The sequence below is a fragment of the Perognathus longimembris genome, chromosome 13, assembly GCF_023159225.1.
Source record: "Perognathus longimembris pacificus isolate PPM17 chromosome 13, ASM2315922v1, whole genome shotgun sequence".
Lineage (NCBI taxonomy): Eukaryota > Metazoa > Chordata > Mammalia > Rodentia > Heteromyidae > Perognathus > Perognathus longimembris.
Window position 1 is genome coordinate 389,052 of NC_063173.1, and position 18,530 is coordinate 407,581.

Below are 18,530 nucleotides of genomic sequence, written 5' to 3' on the forward strand. Positions count from 1 at the left end.
CATGGATGACAGAAAGTATAGGAAAATAGTTTTATGTTAATGGAGTGTTCTTGAGTTAGCTATGTTAAGACACAAAAAGTATAAATCAGAAAGAAAAGATTTACACAACCATTTAAATAAAATACATTCTGCAGTATAAAAATAGCAAAGACAAAGTTGGGTAGTGGTGGCTCACACGGCTGGCTACTTAGGAGGCTGAGATCTGAGAATCACAATTCAAAGCTAGCAGGAAGTGGAAGTACAGTTCAAGTGGTAGAGCACCAGAAAAGTTGAGTAAGTTAAGTGAGAGCATGAGGTCTCGGGTGTTCAAGCTCTAATACCAGAGAGAGAGAGAGAGAGAGAGAGAGAGAGAGAGAGAGAGAGAGAGAGAGAGAGAGAGAGAGAGAGAGGAGAGAGGGAGAGGAGGAGGAGAGAGAGAGGAGAGAATCAAAGACAAAGTGGAAAGGTAGGATATAGTCTTGGAAAAGATATTTGCTATCTATATAAATCAAACTGAAATATACAGACTGGGCATAACTAATCATAGAAATATAACTCCTATGAAAAGATTAGGTGAGAAAGGTATGGATCTGAGATTAAATACCTGGTTAACATCACGATCTCAAACTTTAAAGTTAATGACAATCTAACTTCAGGACGCCCTTTCTCTCAAGTGCAGGCATACCCACCCTCACCCCTGAGGCAGTAATGCTCCTCACCTATATCTCCATATATGTAATCTTTTCATCCCAAGGCTTATCATACTGTTACCCTTCTTTCTTTGGTTCATACAGGTAATTTTCCTGGTCCTCCTTATTCTAGGGTTGACTCTCAGCTGAGCTACCACCTTGGGCTCACTTCTTAACTGAGGCATTCTGCCACAGACTTGCATCTTAGACTATTCTCCACCTCTGCATCTCTCCAAGGCCAAGCCTGGGCCTACCACTGTCTATCTCCTTAGCACCTCATACAGGACCTGGTCTACTGAAGGGAGAATCGTAACAAAGGCATGAACAATGCTACAGGTACACTTCATTTTATCTGCAAAGGAGGAACATGCAAGGATTGGGGAAAGTTTCACACAGCGGGTCTTGAAACAATGAGAAGTTATGAAAGATAAACAACAACAACAAAAACTGGGAGGGGGTGATTCACAGAAGTGATGAAAAGTCTCATCTGATCATTATTTTCTCATGTTGGCCTTGACAAGCTAGATTTTTGTTTATTTATTTTGTCTTTGTTGCCAGTCCTGGGCCTTGGACTCAGGGCCTGAGCGCTGTCCCTGGCTTCTTTTTGCTCAGGCTAGCGCTCTACCTCTTGAGCCACAGCGCCACTTCTGGCTATTTTTCTACACATGTGGTGCTGGGGAATCGAACCCAGGGCTTCAAGTATACGAGGCGAGCGCTTTACCATTGGGCCATATTCCCAGCCTCCAAGCTAATTTTTTTTTGTCTGCTTTATTCAAAGATAAATCTCGAGTGGCTATTAACTAAGCAATTCAACAATTATGTGCTCGACCATTTGTACCCTCGAGGAGGATCCTGAAGGCACAATGCAACATAGAAAGCAACCTAACGGCATGCGGTATAACGCAATGCCGCTATGTGATGACGAGTAGCCGCCAGGTCTCTCTCAATCCCAGTGCCAGGCAACCGGTGTGCTCAAGAAAAACGTGCCGGGAAGGACGAACACTACTGACATCGTAAAGGCGGGATGCCAGGGAGGGGTCTAAAACACACGCGGCCGGGCCTCCACCTGACCGGGCGGGGCGGGGCCGGGCGGCCGAGGCGGGCGGCGGTGACGCGACACGCGGGCGGGGGGCTCCGAGGGCGGCGAGGAGCCCGGCTAGGGCGGGGGGAAGACCAAGACGGGGCGGGGCGGGCGAGGGCGCGTTTCCAGCCACACCTGCCTCCGGCGTCGCTTCCGCCTCCGGGCCCCCCGCGGAGGCGACCGGCCCCCCGCCCGGCGGGACGTGCGCCGACGAGCCTCACGGGGGTCTCGGAGCCGCTCCACCGTGGCGCTGACCCCTCGCCTTCCCCACCCGCTCCGAGGAAACCGCGACCACCGCGGCTGGCGGCGCAGGCGGCAACCGGCAGTCGGAGCGTCGAACTACCGGGCCCAGCGAGCTCCGCGGCCACTTCCGCCGGCGGCCGCGCGTCCGCACGCCCCGCGGCTACGGGCCCGCCCCGGGCGCGATCCCGGCGGCGCGTCACCCGGGCGGCGCCAGCCAATCAGCGTGGGACAGGTCGGAGGGGCGGGCGACGCCGAGGCGGGCAAGATGGCGGCGGCGGCGGCAGCGGCGGCGGCGGCTCCGGGCGGGCGGAGCGGCGGCGGCGGGGCCGGAGGCGGCCCGGGCGGCGGCCCCGGCGGCGGCCGCAGCGGCCTGCTGGATAAGGTGAGGAGGAGCCCGCGCGGCGGACGCGCGAGCCCTGGCGGGGCCCGGCCCCTCGTGGTCGGCGGCCCCTCGCGCGGGGCGCCGGTCCGGACCCCGGCCACGCCCGGGCCTGACGAGCCCCAGCCTGGTCCGCGGGCCCTTCCCTTCCCCGGCCTCCTTTCCTGGGCGACCCCGGCCACCTCACCGGCTCACCACCACGGGTCGCCCCGCCGTCCCCCGCGGCCCCCCGCTTGCCGTTGCGGCTCGGGGCCCCCCTGGAAGCGCCCCCTCGCAGCGAGCTGAAGGAACCTCCTCCACGTCGGCGATCCCGCCGCCTCCCCCACCTCCGTCCCCGTCCCCTTCGCGCGCCGCTGCGGGTTCCACCGCGCGCCGGCCTTGGGTGGCGAGGCTCCCGGCCGCCTCGCTCTCGGTGCCCTGGGTCGTGGAGGCGCCGCGGCGGGGCCGGGCCGCGTGGGCCGGACCGCTGTACCGGCTCCTCCTCTGCCCTCGCCCTCTCTTTCTTCCCCCTGCTTGCCACCAAGGGCCTGCTTCCTGCTCCCGCCGGCCCCTTCCCCCCCCTGTCCATTTTTTTTTAAATTGTAGCAAGAAGGACTTAAAGAAAAGGGGAAATCTGCTCCGGGTTGACCTTGCTTGCAAAACAGCAGCTGCATAGAAAGTGGCGTTCTGCTTCTAGCGATGCGACCTTAAAATATGTTCTCCTTATTTCTGTTTATTCATCTTCAAAATGAAGGCTATGTCCCTCGTAAACACTAAGGTCCCTTCCCAGTTCTCTTTCATTGTAGGGCTCTGGGCAGGTTTAAATAAGGCACAGCATGGTGTCTTTAATATAGTAAACAGGATTCCATACTTGACTTGGAAAGCTTTCATGTTTCATTGTGTCTGATATGTGGTAGATGTTTAAACATGAATAACTGATCATACTCAGGTACCTAGTTCAGATCCTGATGGTTTTGCTTGCAATTTCCCCCTCCTTTCTAAGCAGATACCCTACCACATCTTCATCTCTGTCTATTTTGTGTATTTTTGGTTTTGAATTATACATAGCAAGACCCTGTCTCAAATTCAAAACAAAAAATACACAAAATAGACAGAGATGAAGATGTGGTAGGGTATCTGCTTAGACAGATTTGCCTTTGACCTTACTCTCCCTCCAGACCATCTGTCACATTGACAGTAAAAAGTAACATAAAGTTGGTTGTCATTAATCTGCTTAAAATACTCAATGTTGCTTGCCTCAGAATGAAATTCTTTAGCCTTGAAAACAATGCCATCTAGGCTGTGGTCCTTCATCATAGGTGCCCCATTTTCTACTTTCCTTCTTGTAGCTTATATCTGCTTTGTGTGGAATAGACTATAGAAGGATCTGTGCTTAATTGTTTCTAAATCAGAATGGAGTTTTTCCACTGGCACACTCTCACTCCTGCTTTCCATCACCCCAGTGTGAACTAAGGAATTCTTTGATTCCTAACAGCTGGCCACCTGAGGAGTTCTCTGTGAAGCAGTCCACTGAGGTCTTTGAAATCACTGCATAGCTTCTACTTTCACTGTTACTTAAATAAGAGAATGGAAGATGTTCATGCTGGTAGATGTCATACTCAGGACAGATTTGTTTTGTTTGGCATGCCATGGTGATGCAGGATTTTGTCTTGTGACTGGCCACCATCTTCAGGGCCAGGGAATGAGAGGGCTACTTCAGAAATCAACAATATTTACATATCCTTCAACCATGGTTTGAGTTTAAAAACCTTTCTAAGCGCTCAAAAATGGAATTCCTGATGCCATACCTATAGTAAAATATCTCTGTAGAGCTTTTCATTATTCAAATGTGCAGTGGAGAATTGTAAACACAACGTATTGCCACAGTGTGTTGGAGTAATCAAATGCCTATTTTCTGTGCACCAGTTCGCCAATCAGGTATGGCTGGCATTGTTTCAGAACTAAACAATGCCAGCTGAGCAAGCAAGCCCAATGAGTGTGAGGCCCTAAGTTCAAACCCCAGTTAAAAAAGAAAGAAAGAAACAATATAAGCCAGGGCCTACTGGCTCATGCCTATAATCCTAACTACTCAGAAGGCTGAGGTCTGGAGGATGACCCTGTAAGGCCAGCCTAAACAAAAAAGTCTAGGAGACTACATCTCCAAACAACCAGCAAAGAGCCAGGCTGGAGGTGTGTCAAGCACCAGTTGAGCAATTCAGACCCTGAACCAAAATCCCTGTACTGACAAAAAGAAAAAAACAGTACAGACTTAAAAAGAGATCTAGAAGTAAAAACAAAACCCAGCTGTCCCTCTCTTTGGGCGAGAAATGACAATGACAAAGATCTTAGGGCAAAGCAGGGACTTTTATCTTAATGTGACTTTTTTTAGATACATTGATGATGTTAGTACAAATAAGTAAATTCATGCGATTGTTTATGCCCAATATTCGTATATCAAATATGCAAAAGGGAATGAGGAGAAATGGAATTATGTATGAAGTTACAACATCTGAAATACCTTGTAGGTGGCAATACAGTGTTACCTGTGTTGAGATTACCAAGATTACCCTAACTGGTAATTTGTTAGAAAGATGCAAAGGACTTAGTCTATATGTGTAAGCCCAATAGCCTCCTCTCCCTTAGCTTAGCATGCTCCTGTCCTAGGCAACTCAAGACCCATTTTAGTAATGGCAGTGAATAATCAGCCTCCGCCCCCCTTTACCTTGAGATGGCACTCCTTTGGGACAGCTACAACTACCATATAAGGCAACAAGGTGACCTTAGAGTCACCTTCAGGCCGGGACAGATACAAGACCCCTTATCTACTGCTTAGGCAGCAGCCATAAATCCTAGCCCATCATAATGAATGAAGTCCCTGGTCCGCAGGTCCACACCAAGGTCCCGGCCTCCAAGACCTAGGTTATATAGGTCACCTCAGACAATAGATGGTACTTCTCACTTCTCTCTTGTGAGAGGGGTCTTGCTGGTTCCTTTGCTGGCAATAAGGCTTTCCTTTGTTCTTTGTACGATGTGGTTTTCTGGCAAAGTCTAATTTACTCTAACAATATGTTACTCATGGGCAAGGAATATTATAGCAAAAGGATGCAAGGTGACAAACAACCAAGAGGACAGCTAAGTGGAATGAAGTCAAGCAGAAACCAGACACAAGATTCTAAGGCCTTTTCCCTTGGGGTCCCACACAACATGCTTTATTCCTTCAGCAACAGCATCCTGAGTGTGCATGTGAAATGTCTGCCAGAGAAGCTCCAATGATTAGTTTTATGTAGGACTCGTTTTGCAGACAGGCATAGCAGAGTCATACCAGAGTCAAAAAGAAAGATGTTTGGCATAAATCACCTTATTAATAAAATTTTGGCACAACAAACCACTATCATTTAGGGAGTTTTTTTTTTTTAAGTCAGTGTAAAGAATTATTACCAGACTTGTCAGAAGTCAGCCAAAGTCTAACCTTGTAACAACTTTCTAAGGGTGACAATCTCATATTGTCATCGTGTGTGTTTGTATTTGTGTGTGTGTGTGTTTTGTGTATGTATGGGGTTTGAAGTAGACCTTGGCACCTCCCTTTTCCAGATGTTTCTCTGCTTTTGCAGTGGTCCTATTTGCCTTCAAATAAGTTAATGTTTTTTATGCACACAAAATGGATGATGTTCTGATCACTTCAGAAATCAAAATTATGACTTTTCTTACCATTTATAAATGTTCCCATTCCATTTACTGAAAATTACTTTTAGGTACCAGGCAATGGAATTAGAGTTAAGACTGTTCAACACATATTATAATGGCTGTTTCTGCCTTTGATCCTCGAAATTGCTAAGAAATTATGTTGTGAATTATTTTGTGTGAGATGTGCCACACACAGTGGGATAAAAGTTGACACTTGAGAGTCTGTAGCCTGCATACATGTTCTGTTTGGGGCATGTAAATTTTGACTTTGCTGCCTAGAGTCTGACAACTTGGGTTCCTCCTGATTCTAGAAACTTCATCATCACTAGACTTTCCATTGTTTTAGCTCTCCAACATCAGAAGAGAGAATAAATGTTATATGTACTTGAGGATGTTCTTAAGAAAGTAGTTCATTTCAGCTACATCCAGTGGGTCATACTTGTAATCCTAGTTACTTGGTAGGCTGAGATGGGAGGATGACAGTTTAGACAAGCCTCTTTTAAGACCATGTTAACAAAAAAAGTTGGTCATGTGGCACATGCTTGTCAACTTAGCAGGAAAAATAAATAGAATAGTGAGCCAGGCCGAACTGGGCAAAAAGCAAGATCCCATTTCAAAAATAATCGTATCAAAAAGGGATGGAGGTGTATGTTCCAACTGCAGTATCACCAAAAAAAAAAAAAAAAGTCTCATTTTACTTTAAAATAGGTTTGTGATACACAACTTTCCTATTTGTTTTACAGTGGAAAATTGATGATAAGCCTGTAAAAATTGACAAGTGGGATGGATCAGCTGTGAAAAACTCTCTAGATGATTCTGCCAAAAAGGTACTTTCTTGAGGACGCGTCAGTGAACATGTGTGGGGTTTAAAGGAGGATCTTTTTATTCTCTTGAGGATTAAGGATTGACCTTAATTCTCAATGTTAAAATTGAGCCAGAAAGCAATTTCTAAAAGTCTCAGTAAGTACTAAGTGATGTATATTAAAATATAAACACATTTCTTAAGTTGATAATTTATTGTTTTGAAATTAATTAGCTTAGGCCACAGAAGGTTGAGAGAAGATAGGACATTCATCCATGATAAGCCATGTGTCTACTTGGAAAAAAAGAAAGAAAATTTTAACTTAAAGAATTATGTAAGGAGTTAATAAACTTTTTGCTCCGAAAATCACTTAAAAAGTTTCAGTTTTCTTTATGTAGAGTGGTAAAATACCAATGGTTAATTCATAGGATTTTTCAACATACTTTTTAATCATTGAAATGAAGAATAAAAGGTATATTGGTGGAAAGTACTCCTGTTAGTCTTATTCTTGCTGTTCTTCCCAGGTACTTCTGGAAAAGTACAAGTATGTGGAGAATTTTGGTCTAATTGATGGTCGCCTTACCATCTGTACCATCTCCTGTTTCTTTGCCATCGTAGCTTTGATTTGGGATTATATGCACCCCTTTCCAGAGTCCAAGCCAGTTTTGGCTTTGTGCGTCATATCATATCCTTTATGTATGCTCAGGTTTGTCTTTTAGTAGTAATTTTTAAATATGTCTGCTGTTAATCCTCGTGCATAACGAAAACTTTCTCCTTAGGGTTTGCTAATGTTAGCTACAATAGCTGTAGAGTTAAGTATACTGTTGACTTGTGAGCATCTGTATAGTTAAGTAGTACTGTTGATATTTTAGATTTCATGTTAATTTTATCCATAAGGCACATTTTAAATGTAGAATTTAAATTATAATATGAACACTTACTAGCAAAATGTACAATTATACTCTTACTGCTCATACCCCAGAACTTTAGGATGCTTTAAGTTCACTCATTCCAGAATATTAGAAAAGCACCAGATTTTGCAGGTTCAGATCTCTGCTTAGGTTTCCTTGAAGTTGAGGGGCTGGCCTGGCAGATCCTAAGCATTACCTCTTTGTCCTCCCCCCACCCCCATATATATTAAAGAGGTTCAACTGTAGTTCTTATGTTATAGTTCAGTCAGCTTATGCTCATCTTTGCTCTTTCTGAAAGACTTCTCTCTGGAATATTTTTAAAAACTACTTTCAGAGAGAGTTGGCAAGTCATTCAATAAAGCATCTGATCAAAAGTAATATTATGGGGCTGGGAATATGGCCTAGTGGCAAGAGTGCTTGCCTCGCATACATGAAGCCCTGAGTTCGATTCCCCAGCACCACATACATAGAAAATGGCCAGAAGTGGCGCTGTGGCTCAAGTGGCAGAGTGCTTGCCTTGAGCAAAAAGAAGCCAGGGACAGTGCTCAGGCCCTGAGTCCAAGCCCAGGACTGGCAAAAAAAAAAAAAAGTAATATTATCCGGATTGGTGCCAAATCATAGTTTCCAGAATTGGCACAAAGTGATTCCTAACTACTTTCAGTAATTGGATTAAGTATGAATTCCAGTATGAATATGCCATAGATTCTGTAGGAGTTTCAAAGAGATTTGAAAATGACATTGATATTATTGCAACATTATTACATAGCCTTCCAAGAAAATTACTTTGGTGGCACTTAAGTTACCTTTGTTTAAAACAAAGGAACATCTTATAATCACATACGTTTTATATATAATACTAGTAACTGCTGTATTGAATGTCTTCTGTGTGCTGCACAGGATAAATCCCATGACAATTCTAAAATGTCAGTATTATCCCTGCTTTAGTGGTGAAAATACTTGAGGTGGGGGAAGGAGTAATTTATTATAATTATACTGATTGAAGGCCAAGATTCAAATCCAGGACAGCTTCCCTGCAAAGTCTATATTCTTTGCACCATACTTTGCTACCTCCCCAGCTTATAAAATGAAATGAGAACACTTCACACACAAATTTAGTACCATACTTAATCATATACTCTGCCAGAAACACATAAAATGGACTATAATGGTAAGTCTATAGAGACATAGCATGTAATTGCTCTTATAGTAAGTAATTCATTGTCTAATGACCCCTGAAAGTGGTTGAATATGGTCAAGTTCCCTATGACTAGTGATTGTAGGTATGGTTTTTATTTTGTTGTTTGTTTGCTTTTTGTATTTTCCAACAGAGTCTCACTATATAGCCTGGGCTGGCTGACATTTTGTGATCCTCTTGCCTCAGCCTCCCAGCTAGGATTATGGGTGTAAAACACATGCCTGGCTAGGTAACTAGATTTTCTGATACCATTGTCCTTGAAGAGAAAAGATGAGAACTGCTTTGTGACTTCTACCTTTTTTCTTCCATTTCTCCATTGTTGTGGAGAGTTTCTGGAGAGAGTCTTCACTTCTCTTGGCATATAAAGAAAGTGAAAGAGAAATCGCTTTGTTTCCTATGCTTTTGAAGTAAGACAAAACTGTCTTGTTAGGTCTAACATGAAAATAGGCTCTTGTGTGTTAGTTTTTGTTATTTCCCTTTGTTTTCATGTTTATATATTTTCACCTTAACTTACTTGAACCTATTTTGTGATGATGGGGATTCTGACCATCTATACCTCATATAAGGAGAAGAGCATCTTTCTGGTGGCCCACAGGAAAGACCCTACAGGCATGGATCCTGATGATATTTGGCAGCTTTCCTCCAGTCTCAAAAGGTAATGACTATCTCTACTAATTCTTTATTCCTGGTACTGATTTGCCTTGAAATGTGGTCATCACTTAACAGCAAACTATTGTGTACCATTCTATGCAGATCATGTAGTGCTAATATAAAAGTGAAGTAACGGATTTGAATGATTTAGACAGTTTTTCTAGAAATGCAATTTTGAGATTGCATTATCATGGAAATGTACTAAGGATAAACTGGACCAGACAATTGATTCTCTTTTTCCCTGTAGCAAATTAGTAAGAGCCAAAGGTACAAGGTCAGTTACCTTTGTAGACATCCAATTTGTTTCTCTGTGTTCTATGATCCTGATTGTACTGTGAATACAGTTAGGTATCACTAGAGAAGTGGTCAGTACAACTCCAAAAAGTACACCCCAAGGTTTTTTTCTGATGGATGATGGAGTGTTATAAGTACCCAGATCTAAATTCATGTTCCAGTATGTTTTTAGCTGTGTGGCTTTTGGTAAATAATGTAAACTATTGATTCAGTGAGATTGAAAATGACTCCTTAGACTTATTGGGAAGATGAGATGCCAGCTGTCATAGCAAACATCTGCTAAGCATTTATTATACCTTTGGTCTTGTGGTAAATGCATTGTTTTCACTTAAACCTTAGAATATCTCTGTATAGATAGGAATTTAGTCCCAGAAGGTTAATTCTTCTATGATCATCTGGCCCAAAAGTGGTAGAGGAGGAATTCCAGCCCAAATCTGAGCACAGAATTCATACTCTTAATCACTAACTCAAACACATGGTATCCTTCCTAGCACATTATTATGTGGGACCTCAAACTATACGTATTCATATATTTGACGATAACTATATTTCAGCACCAAATGGCCTCACTCATTACCAATTTGTAGTGATATCTTTAAAAAGGGTTAACAGACAGACCTTCATTTTGATGTTGTAGTTGAGTTCTTGCTCTTGTTTCCTGGCTGGGGCCCTAGCTACCCTTCTGAGGAGTCTCCTTGAAATCAGGGATTTTTCAATTTGGTGAAAAGCACAAATATACAAAATCATTTCAGCACAGATAATTTTACAGATAGCCTGGGAACCTTTCATGAGACCTGGCATATCATAGGCACTGAGAATTTGAGTTGAATTGTGATTGAAGGTGTTGTGAGAGATAAAGAGACGTGACTCAGATTGGGAGGGTTTATGAAGGCTTTCACAGAAAAGTTTTGTGGCCAAATACATTAACAAATGGAGCTAGTCAAGTGAGATAGAAGTGACAACTAGGAAGATCTGTCAAAAGTGGCAAGTGCTAGTCCGGAAGAAGTAAGAGATGATCTACTTAGCTGAACAATCTATTAAGCTAAGGGGGGTACATAGCAATTAAATCTGGGAAGAAGGCAGTTACTGCCCCTTGGCTGTTCCTTTTTAAAGATGTACATTTCCTTGATCATTAATACCCAGCTTATCCCTGTCCTTAAAACGTCTGGTGCTGTGTTGCTACTAATTGAATCTGTTTGGTTTTTTGATTTATCTTTTCTGTAACGCTTAGGTTCGATGACAAATACACACTGAAGCTGACCTTCATCAGTGGGAGAACAAAGCAACAGCGGGAAGCTGAGTTCACCAGGTCCATTGCTAAGTTTTTTGACCACAGCGGGACACTGGTTATGGATGCATATGAACCTGAAATATCCAGGCTCCATGACAGTCTTGCCACAGAAAGAAAAATAAAATAGCCAATTCTGAAATCAGCCCTCTTTCTGCTGGATCATGCTGAATTATTGGGTGGGTGATTGGGGAGAAACAAATTAAAATGAGTCAAGTAAGATGCTAAAAATGTCCCTGTTTTGTCCTAAAAATTCAGTCCATTCTTGAAAATTAGGATTTTCTAGCACAGATATGAGAAGTTGTAGCTCTGATGTCTAGCTGTAGCTTCCTTGGTCTGCTTAATGTGTTCTGATTTGCTTTTCTGGAAAAGCATTTTTGCTAAAAGCTGTACAAACTTTCCTTTGTACCTAGCAGTACTTTGTATAGTATAGCTTTGTGCCATGCAGCATTTGAAGATTCAGTTTTTAAGAATTGTTAACCTGTTGCTGACAGTGTGTTAATTCCTGCTTTAACAACTGTTTTCCTGATGGATTCAGGACACAACTTGTGTGTGTAACAGCGTTCCTTCACACACCATTTTTATGGGTGTGTGTATATCTGACTTGGAGAGATATAAAAAAAAAGCTTTTGAGTTTGTTTAAGACAGACCTTCTGCCTGTTACATTTGTGCTCTTAACCAATTAAAGAAGCCAATAGCATTTTTAGTTTTATATTGTGTATGTTTTCCACTAGTATATCCTTGTTGATTTGTGCCCTTTATTAACTGCCATTTTCTAAAATTTTTTTCAATAAAAGGAAAGAAGATGTGAAAAAAATGGGAGTCATAGTCTTGATGGAAGGGACAGAGCAGCCAAGTGTTAACAGCTTTGCTTCCACCACAGATATATTTTATTTCTGGCTGTTTCATTGCTCAGAGCCCACTGAGAACCTTTGGCTGGAGGAACTCTTAGCTCTCCAATGATAGAATAACAATGCTCGGCATTTGTTTTGCACTCCAAGTTCTTCATGTGCACTAACTCATTAACAGCAGGCCTAAGAGATAGGTGGTATACTATTTTCTTCATTTTACAGATGAGGAAACAGACACAAAAGTCACACCGGTAGCAATAGAATAGGAATTTAAACCTGGGTAATCTAGCTTCACTATATTCCTGTAGAGATGGCACAGTAGTGCTTTTTCATTATTTTTATTGCCTGGTAACAGAAGAGCTGAGGATGCTTAGGTCCTATGACCATTAGGAATACTGTCCCTCAACCCTTACTTAAGTGTAATTCTAACTGAACCTAGTACCCAAAACTATTTTCACTTTATAAGAACTCGCCCTTAGGACATGTCCTGTTTGGTTGGGAATATCTTGTTGTCCACCACCCAGTGAGGGATAATGGAACTGCACTAGATGGAAGTTGAAGCCTTATTTTCCGAAGCCCATACAGTTCTTTGAAGGTTAGCAGTTTAGATCTGTCAAGGTAGATATCAGCCCAGCAGCCACTTGTTCCAGTTATCCTGCACTGCCTTCACACCTGTAGCATTTTAGGATGTTGCCCATTACATGATTCCAAAATAGCTTTTGCAGGTTCAGGATTCATGACCAGCACACTCTAGGCCTGCAGAGCACTTCTGGCCTGTGATTGATACATGACTACAAAGTGGTCGCTCCAGCCTGTTTTGGATGTTACTGGGCTGGTCTTTACCCTCTGGTAGGTTTGCAGCAAGAGGGTAGGTTTACCCTCTTAAAGGTTTCCCACCAGGAAATACACTTATCATGTTATCCTGATTCTCAGCTCGTTAAACTTGCCCTGGATGGATTTAAGGCTTCCAAAGCATATTGCCTGTTAATGAATTGGAAAGATGGTTGTAGGCTGAGTAGTGAGAAATAGGTTCAAAGGTAGCTGCATACAAGATAACTTGACTTCCTGACTCATATGGCAATCAGCCTCATATCTGCCTTATTTTAACATTCTTTCTATATGATGAAACCTGCACTATGTACCCATAATATACATCCTTTTAAAGAAGGTAAATAAGCAAAACGTCAGAAGTGGTGTGGCTCAGATGGTATAGTACGTGCCTTGACTGAAGAAATTGCTAAGCAAGAGTGTGAGGCCCTGAGCTAAAGCCTAATACCAGCACACGCATACACAAAAAAAGATGATCAGACTTTGAGGGTAAAGAAGCAAGAGTAACTAGATACCTATTTCTGGTGGGCACAACCCCTTCAGCATTTCCAGCTTGCATTTATAGGCATCAAATCTAAGATGAATTCTGTTGAGTTGTAAACATCTGTTAGTCTCATTATGTTTTAGTCATGGTAGAAAATACACATGTTGAAAGGTACATGTTACCAGGAATGGTGTTTCTATTTTAGTTGCTGTTTGAGTGATTTAAACTTTATGTACATAACTTTATGTCTGAATTTCAAGATGATAAAAGATGATAAAAGGGAGTGTTAAAATTTACATAAAAGAGCCTTGGGCTGGGGATATGGCCTAGTGGCAAGAGTGCTCGCCTTGTATACATGAAGCCCTGGGTTCAATTCCCCAGCACCACATATACAGAAAATGGCCAAAAGTGGCGCTGTGGCTCAAGTGGCAGAGTGCTAGCCTTGAGCAAAAGGAAGCCAGGGACAGTGCTCAGCCCCTGAGTCCAAGGCCCAGGACTGGCCAAAAAAAAAAAAAAAAAAAAAAAAAGAGCCTTGACTGTGCTTAAAATAGCTGCCTCAGTTTTAGGGTGCTGCAAATTTCCTTAGGCATCTGAGGTGTCATTCCTTCCTTTTATGGTTTCCTATCCTTTCTCTCCCCTGGGGATTTTCCCTTTCAGCCTCACAGGTGATCATTAGTGTAAAATGATACGTAGCCCCAACTGTGAGATTTCATTCTAAAATCTGAGCTACTCTACATTCAGATAGTGTCCCTGCATCCTTATAGAGTTAAATTCCATGTCACATCACTTGAGTGAATATGTGACCTTTCATGGGTGGCACTGAATCAGGAAGGGCAAAGAGGATAAATAGTACAGGTTCCTTTCCTACCTCAACAGTGCAGATATGTAACTTCCCACCTAGAAGCCACTGCCCAGTCATCAAACCATTTGGAGAAGTGAATACAAGGGGCCAGACTCATCTTTGCACCTCTGGTAACTCCACCCTACTGAATAAATCCCCAAGACCTTACAGCTTCATAGTTCCAATGCAGCCTTTATCCAACTGCATTGGGGCGTGCTTTTGCTTTGCAAATAAAGCTCCTTGCCATATTCCTAAGAAAAAGAAAAAAATGACAGGCTGTTTAGAAGGTATGAGCTTTTAGCTTTAGTGATAGTCTCAAAGCTCTTATAACTAATTTAATTTTTATTGTCAAACTGATACAGCGGTTACAGTTTCATACGTTAGGCATTGGATACATAACCAATTTATGATAGAGAAGCCCCCAGAGATGAGAAAGAATGAGCAAGTCTAGAGCTAATCTTAACTGTGCATTGTTCTGGAGCTAAGCTGGGTTAGAATGACTGGGTTAGAATGGGACAGTCATCCCAGTTATCTATCTTGGTCTTTGCTTCTGGGCAAGATGTGGAAACAGTGAAAATGATAGGATCATCAATTGGGAGAGGACTGCTAGGTTTGGCACTTGCCCCTGTATGCCACATAAACAGATGTGATGAAGGGCTGCAAAAGGAGTTTTATAATGTGGTAGGGGCATGCTGTGGGAAGACCACACATTGGTTCATCAGCCATCTTCAGGACACATCCCTGAGTGTTAGGTCTAAACAGAGGCAAAATAAGGGGTAGGGGACAAAAAATATGTGTGAAGTGTCCAAATTATAAGCGTAACCCAATTGGTCATTATCTCTGTTCTGGTTCTCCCAAGCACTGCAGAAGTTGTTACCACTGTATGACCTGAGGGGAGCAGCCTTGTCACTATAGGTAATTGTCCCTATATGGTCCATCCTTCGAGGCCATCCTATTCCCTAGCAACAGTTTCAGCCCCTTGTCATAAGTTTAACAAAAGTCCTGCCTTTCCTGGAACTGAAGGTGATTGCAAAGTGATTAGACAGCACAGTTTAGCACAGAGATGTACAAAAGGGAGGCAGAGATGGTGGGCTTTTCTCTTGCTTTGTTAATTTGTTGCAGCCAAAAACCATTTTAAGTATCTGTCATAAACACACCCTTAGTTGTTGAGTGAAAGCAGGTCCTCTGTAGGATGAGAACAACAGCACTGGCCTTTAGAATTTGAGATTGCCTATGAGAAATTCCTAGGTCCAGTCTACATGGCTGAGTTTTCCTGTGAGTAGGAAAGTTTTAATTACAATACAGTGTTTTCTTTGAGACCTTTGGGTCTCTTCTTGAATTTTAAGTTTTCTTTACATTTCCCCCATCCTTGTGGCTTGCTGCTATCTATCAGCCAGACTCTACTTGGTTAGACCAGCTGATTCGTTCTTTGAGTAGACTGTGGGCCAACCTCAGGAAGGCCATGGCCCTAGGAGAGGCCTCTGTAGGCAGCTGAGGACACAGCCATGGTCACAGCTTCATTGGAGAAGAACCTGGAAAGTGGATCCCAGCACCTGCCACATCAAAGAAACAGTATCAAGTCATCCAGGTGGCAGAGCCTCAGACTCCAGATGAAACACTGAAAAATGCCTATGAGACATTTGGTCTTCTAGAAATTATGTTTTCGGTGTCATCTTGTTAGGACAAATCAAGTGCTTTGGCCAGGGCTTCCCTTTAAAGAGAAGCTCATTGTGGTGTTCTGCTTCCTCCTACATTTATTAACTGGAATTCTACTGTAAAGAAGAGCTATCCCTTCCCCCTAATGTATATTTATACAATCAGTAATCATGTCAATATGGACTTCGTTTTTACTCCATTTACTAATATTTTCTGACCCAGTTGGCTCCAGCCTTGACTGTTAGGAGCTCCTGTGTGATGAAAGCTTGTTCTTTTGTTCTTATTTAAATAACTTCATGGGATCACAGATGCTCACATTTACCTTGTACTTTCCCCCTGTTCCCATTCCAAAATCAACTATATATACAAGGAGTCTCAATTCTTTTTATTAAAGAATAATGTTAGAAACTAAGGTCTGGGGACTTGGTGTCATTGTCAATTGGGAAGATTTTTTTTTAAACAGTACAATATTAATCATTATTCCTAAAAATTAATAATTCCTGAATATCACCTAATACCTGGTCACTAGTAAAATTTACCTTGTCTCAGTGTCCTTACTCAGACTAGAATATAAATAAGGTTCACGCTTTTTATTGTCAAGATGATGGGCTGGGAATATGGCCTAGTGGCAAGAGTGCTTGCCTCATATACATGAAGCCCAGGGTTTGATTCCCCGGCATCACATATATACAAAATGGCCAGAAAGTGGCGCTGTGGCTCAAGTGGCAGAATGCTAACCTTGAGCAAAAAAAAGCCAGGAACAGTGCTCAGGCCCTGAGTCCAAGGCCCAGGCCTGGACAAGAAAAAAAAAAAAAAGATGTACAGAATGGTTACAGTTACATGCTTAAGGTAGTGAATACATACACATTTCTTGTCATACCTGTTATCTCCTTCCTCATTTTTCTGCCTCCTTCCCTCCCCCTACCCCCTTGCTTTCTTCATTATTTTTCTGAAAAACAAAAAAAAAATCTTATCCTTAATGTACACTGTCACTCTAGTCTATAGTGCTTGTATCACACTTTTTTTAGCTGATATTTAAATTTTAATCTATAATAGTTTCCTCGTCTTTTTCATTTGTAGGTTTAGCAGATTGTATTCTGATAGTGGCATTAAACGTGTTTTTCTTGCTGCTGGTTCAAGTTTGTATTTTTTTCCCTTGACCATACTGGGGTTTGAACTTGGGACCTTGTGCTTAGTTAACAAACACAAGCACTCGAGCTACACTTTAGGCTGTGATTCTCCTACATGTGTCTCCTGCTTTGCTGAGATAACAAGCACGGATTGACATACTTGAAGGCTTGTTGGTTGAGATGGGAAGTTTTTTGTCCTGGTTGGTCTTGGGCCACAAATCTTACAGTCTTTGGGCCCAGAGTGGTTGGGAGTGCAGGTGTCAGACACCGTGCCTCACCATATCATTTATTTAACCTCTTTGCAGTACTGGGCAATGAACTGAGGGCGTCATAAATGTTATGCAAGTGTTCTACCATTGTGTTATACCTCCATGCCCTCAGGTTTGATTATCTTTTGGCAGGAAGATTTCATAGGGGAGACCAGGTAGCTTTTATTCTCTTTTATGAGGAGGCCACATAACACCAACTTGCCAGTCATATGTGGTGTGATAATTGCCCAATGGACTCAGGTGAGTTTTGGCCTGATCCTTCTATTATAAAATTTAGTAGTAACCATTAATCTTAAGATTTGAGCAAGCCACTGATAATGATCAGATTCATTATTTCATTCTAGATTGCAAAATGAGCAAATTCCACCATATATATCTGGCAGTTACTAGTTTCTTATTGTTTTGTAAAGGAGAACTTTCTTCAACTTGTAACTCAAATATGGTTTCCATAGGAAGGCAGAATAAAAGCTTGACTCCTCATTAGCATCCTGTGAGGTAACCAAAGTGACATTTTTCTTCATATGTCGATATGACATTAATGCAACTTAACTCAGCACTTGGCAGATGATTATTTTATGTCAAAACTTTCCATATTTGGTAAGTTCCAATTTCTGTATCTGAGCTTTCATGTTCAAGATGGCTTTTGTGACATGACCCAACAGCCTTTTAAGGCTCTTTTGCTTCCTAGAAGGATAAGATGTCAGATTGTCTTGTATATTTTCTTCTCTGGATCTGAAATCAACAACTGTCCTTGTTTCTTTTTAGAAGGAAATAATATTTAGGCTCATCAATATAAAGTTAGTTTTTTATACTAGTCCCTCGACCCCTCTCCCAGCTACCATTGAGCCACACCTCCAGTCCAACTTTTTAATGCTGATTAATTGGAGATAGTTTTGAGGATTTGTTTGCCTATAGCTGGCTTTGAACCAGTATCCTCAGATTTCAACCTCCCAAATAGCTAGGACTCCAGGAGTTATCCACACTAGTGGCTAGCCAAATTTTAAAGAAGAACATATCAGGCGGTATTTAGGTTGGCTTCTGTGTTCTAGAAAAAGCTTGTGCTTTCAGGCTCACACTTTATGGCACAATAAAAGATACCAGATTTATCTTGTATTTTCTCTACATGAATTCAGACTAAGAGAAGTTTTAACATTTTCGTATCCTTTAAGTTAACAGTCTTGTCTTTCCCTTTGTTGACATTTGCTTAATTCCTTTATGTTTTACCTGGCTTCAACTAAAAGTGACCATACATGTTAGTGACCTGGTGGGTTCTTATGTTCCCATTTAGAAGAATCT

General features: G+C 42.2%; 2 protein-coding genes across 4 annotated transcripts in view; one reads left to right on the forward strand and one right to left on the reverse strand.

Moving 5' to 3' along the window:
• Positions 1-2,111, reverse strand: part of Xrra1 (X-ray radiation resistance associated 1) — a 52,012-nt gene extending 49,901 nt beyond the window's left edge. For all 3 annotated transcript variants that reach the window (XM_048361541.1, XM_048361542.1, XM_048361539.1), the window contains exon 1: positions 1,885-2,111. The gene's annotated coding sequence lies outside the window, so the exon portion shown is untranslated. The remainder of the gene's footprint in view (positions 1-1,884) is intronic.
• On the forward strand, positions 1,574-11,887 carry Spcs2 (signal peptidase complex subunit 2). The gene is made up of 7 exons (XM_048360493.1): positions 1,574-1,593; positions 1,879-2,224; positions 2,282-2,374; positions 6,778-6,861; positions 7,361-7,521; positions 9,463-9,597; positions 11,119-11,887. The coding sequence occupies exons 1-7, from the start codon at positions 1,574-1,576 to the stop codon at positions 11,303-11,305; spliced, it is 1,026 nt and encodes a 341-aa protein (XP_048216450.1). The 3' UTR covers positions 11,306-11,887.
• Positions 11,888-18,530: the final 6,643 nt, after the last annotated feature.

Coding starts and splice junctions, on each gene's coding strand:
- Spcs2 (XM_048360493.1), top strand. CDS start 1,574: ATGCCGCTATGTGATGACGA. Junction 2,225..2,281: donor AGCCAATCAGCGTGGGACAG/GTCGGAGGGGCG, acceptor GCGGCAGCGGCG/GCGGCGGCTCCGGGCGGGCG. Junction 9,598..11,118: donor CTTTCCTCCAGTCTCAAAAG/GTAATGACTATC, acceptor TGTAACGCTTAG/GTTCGATGACAAATACACAC.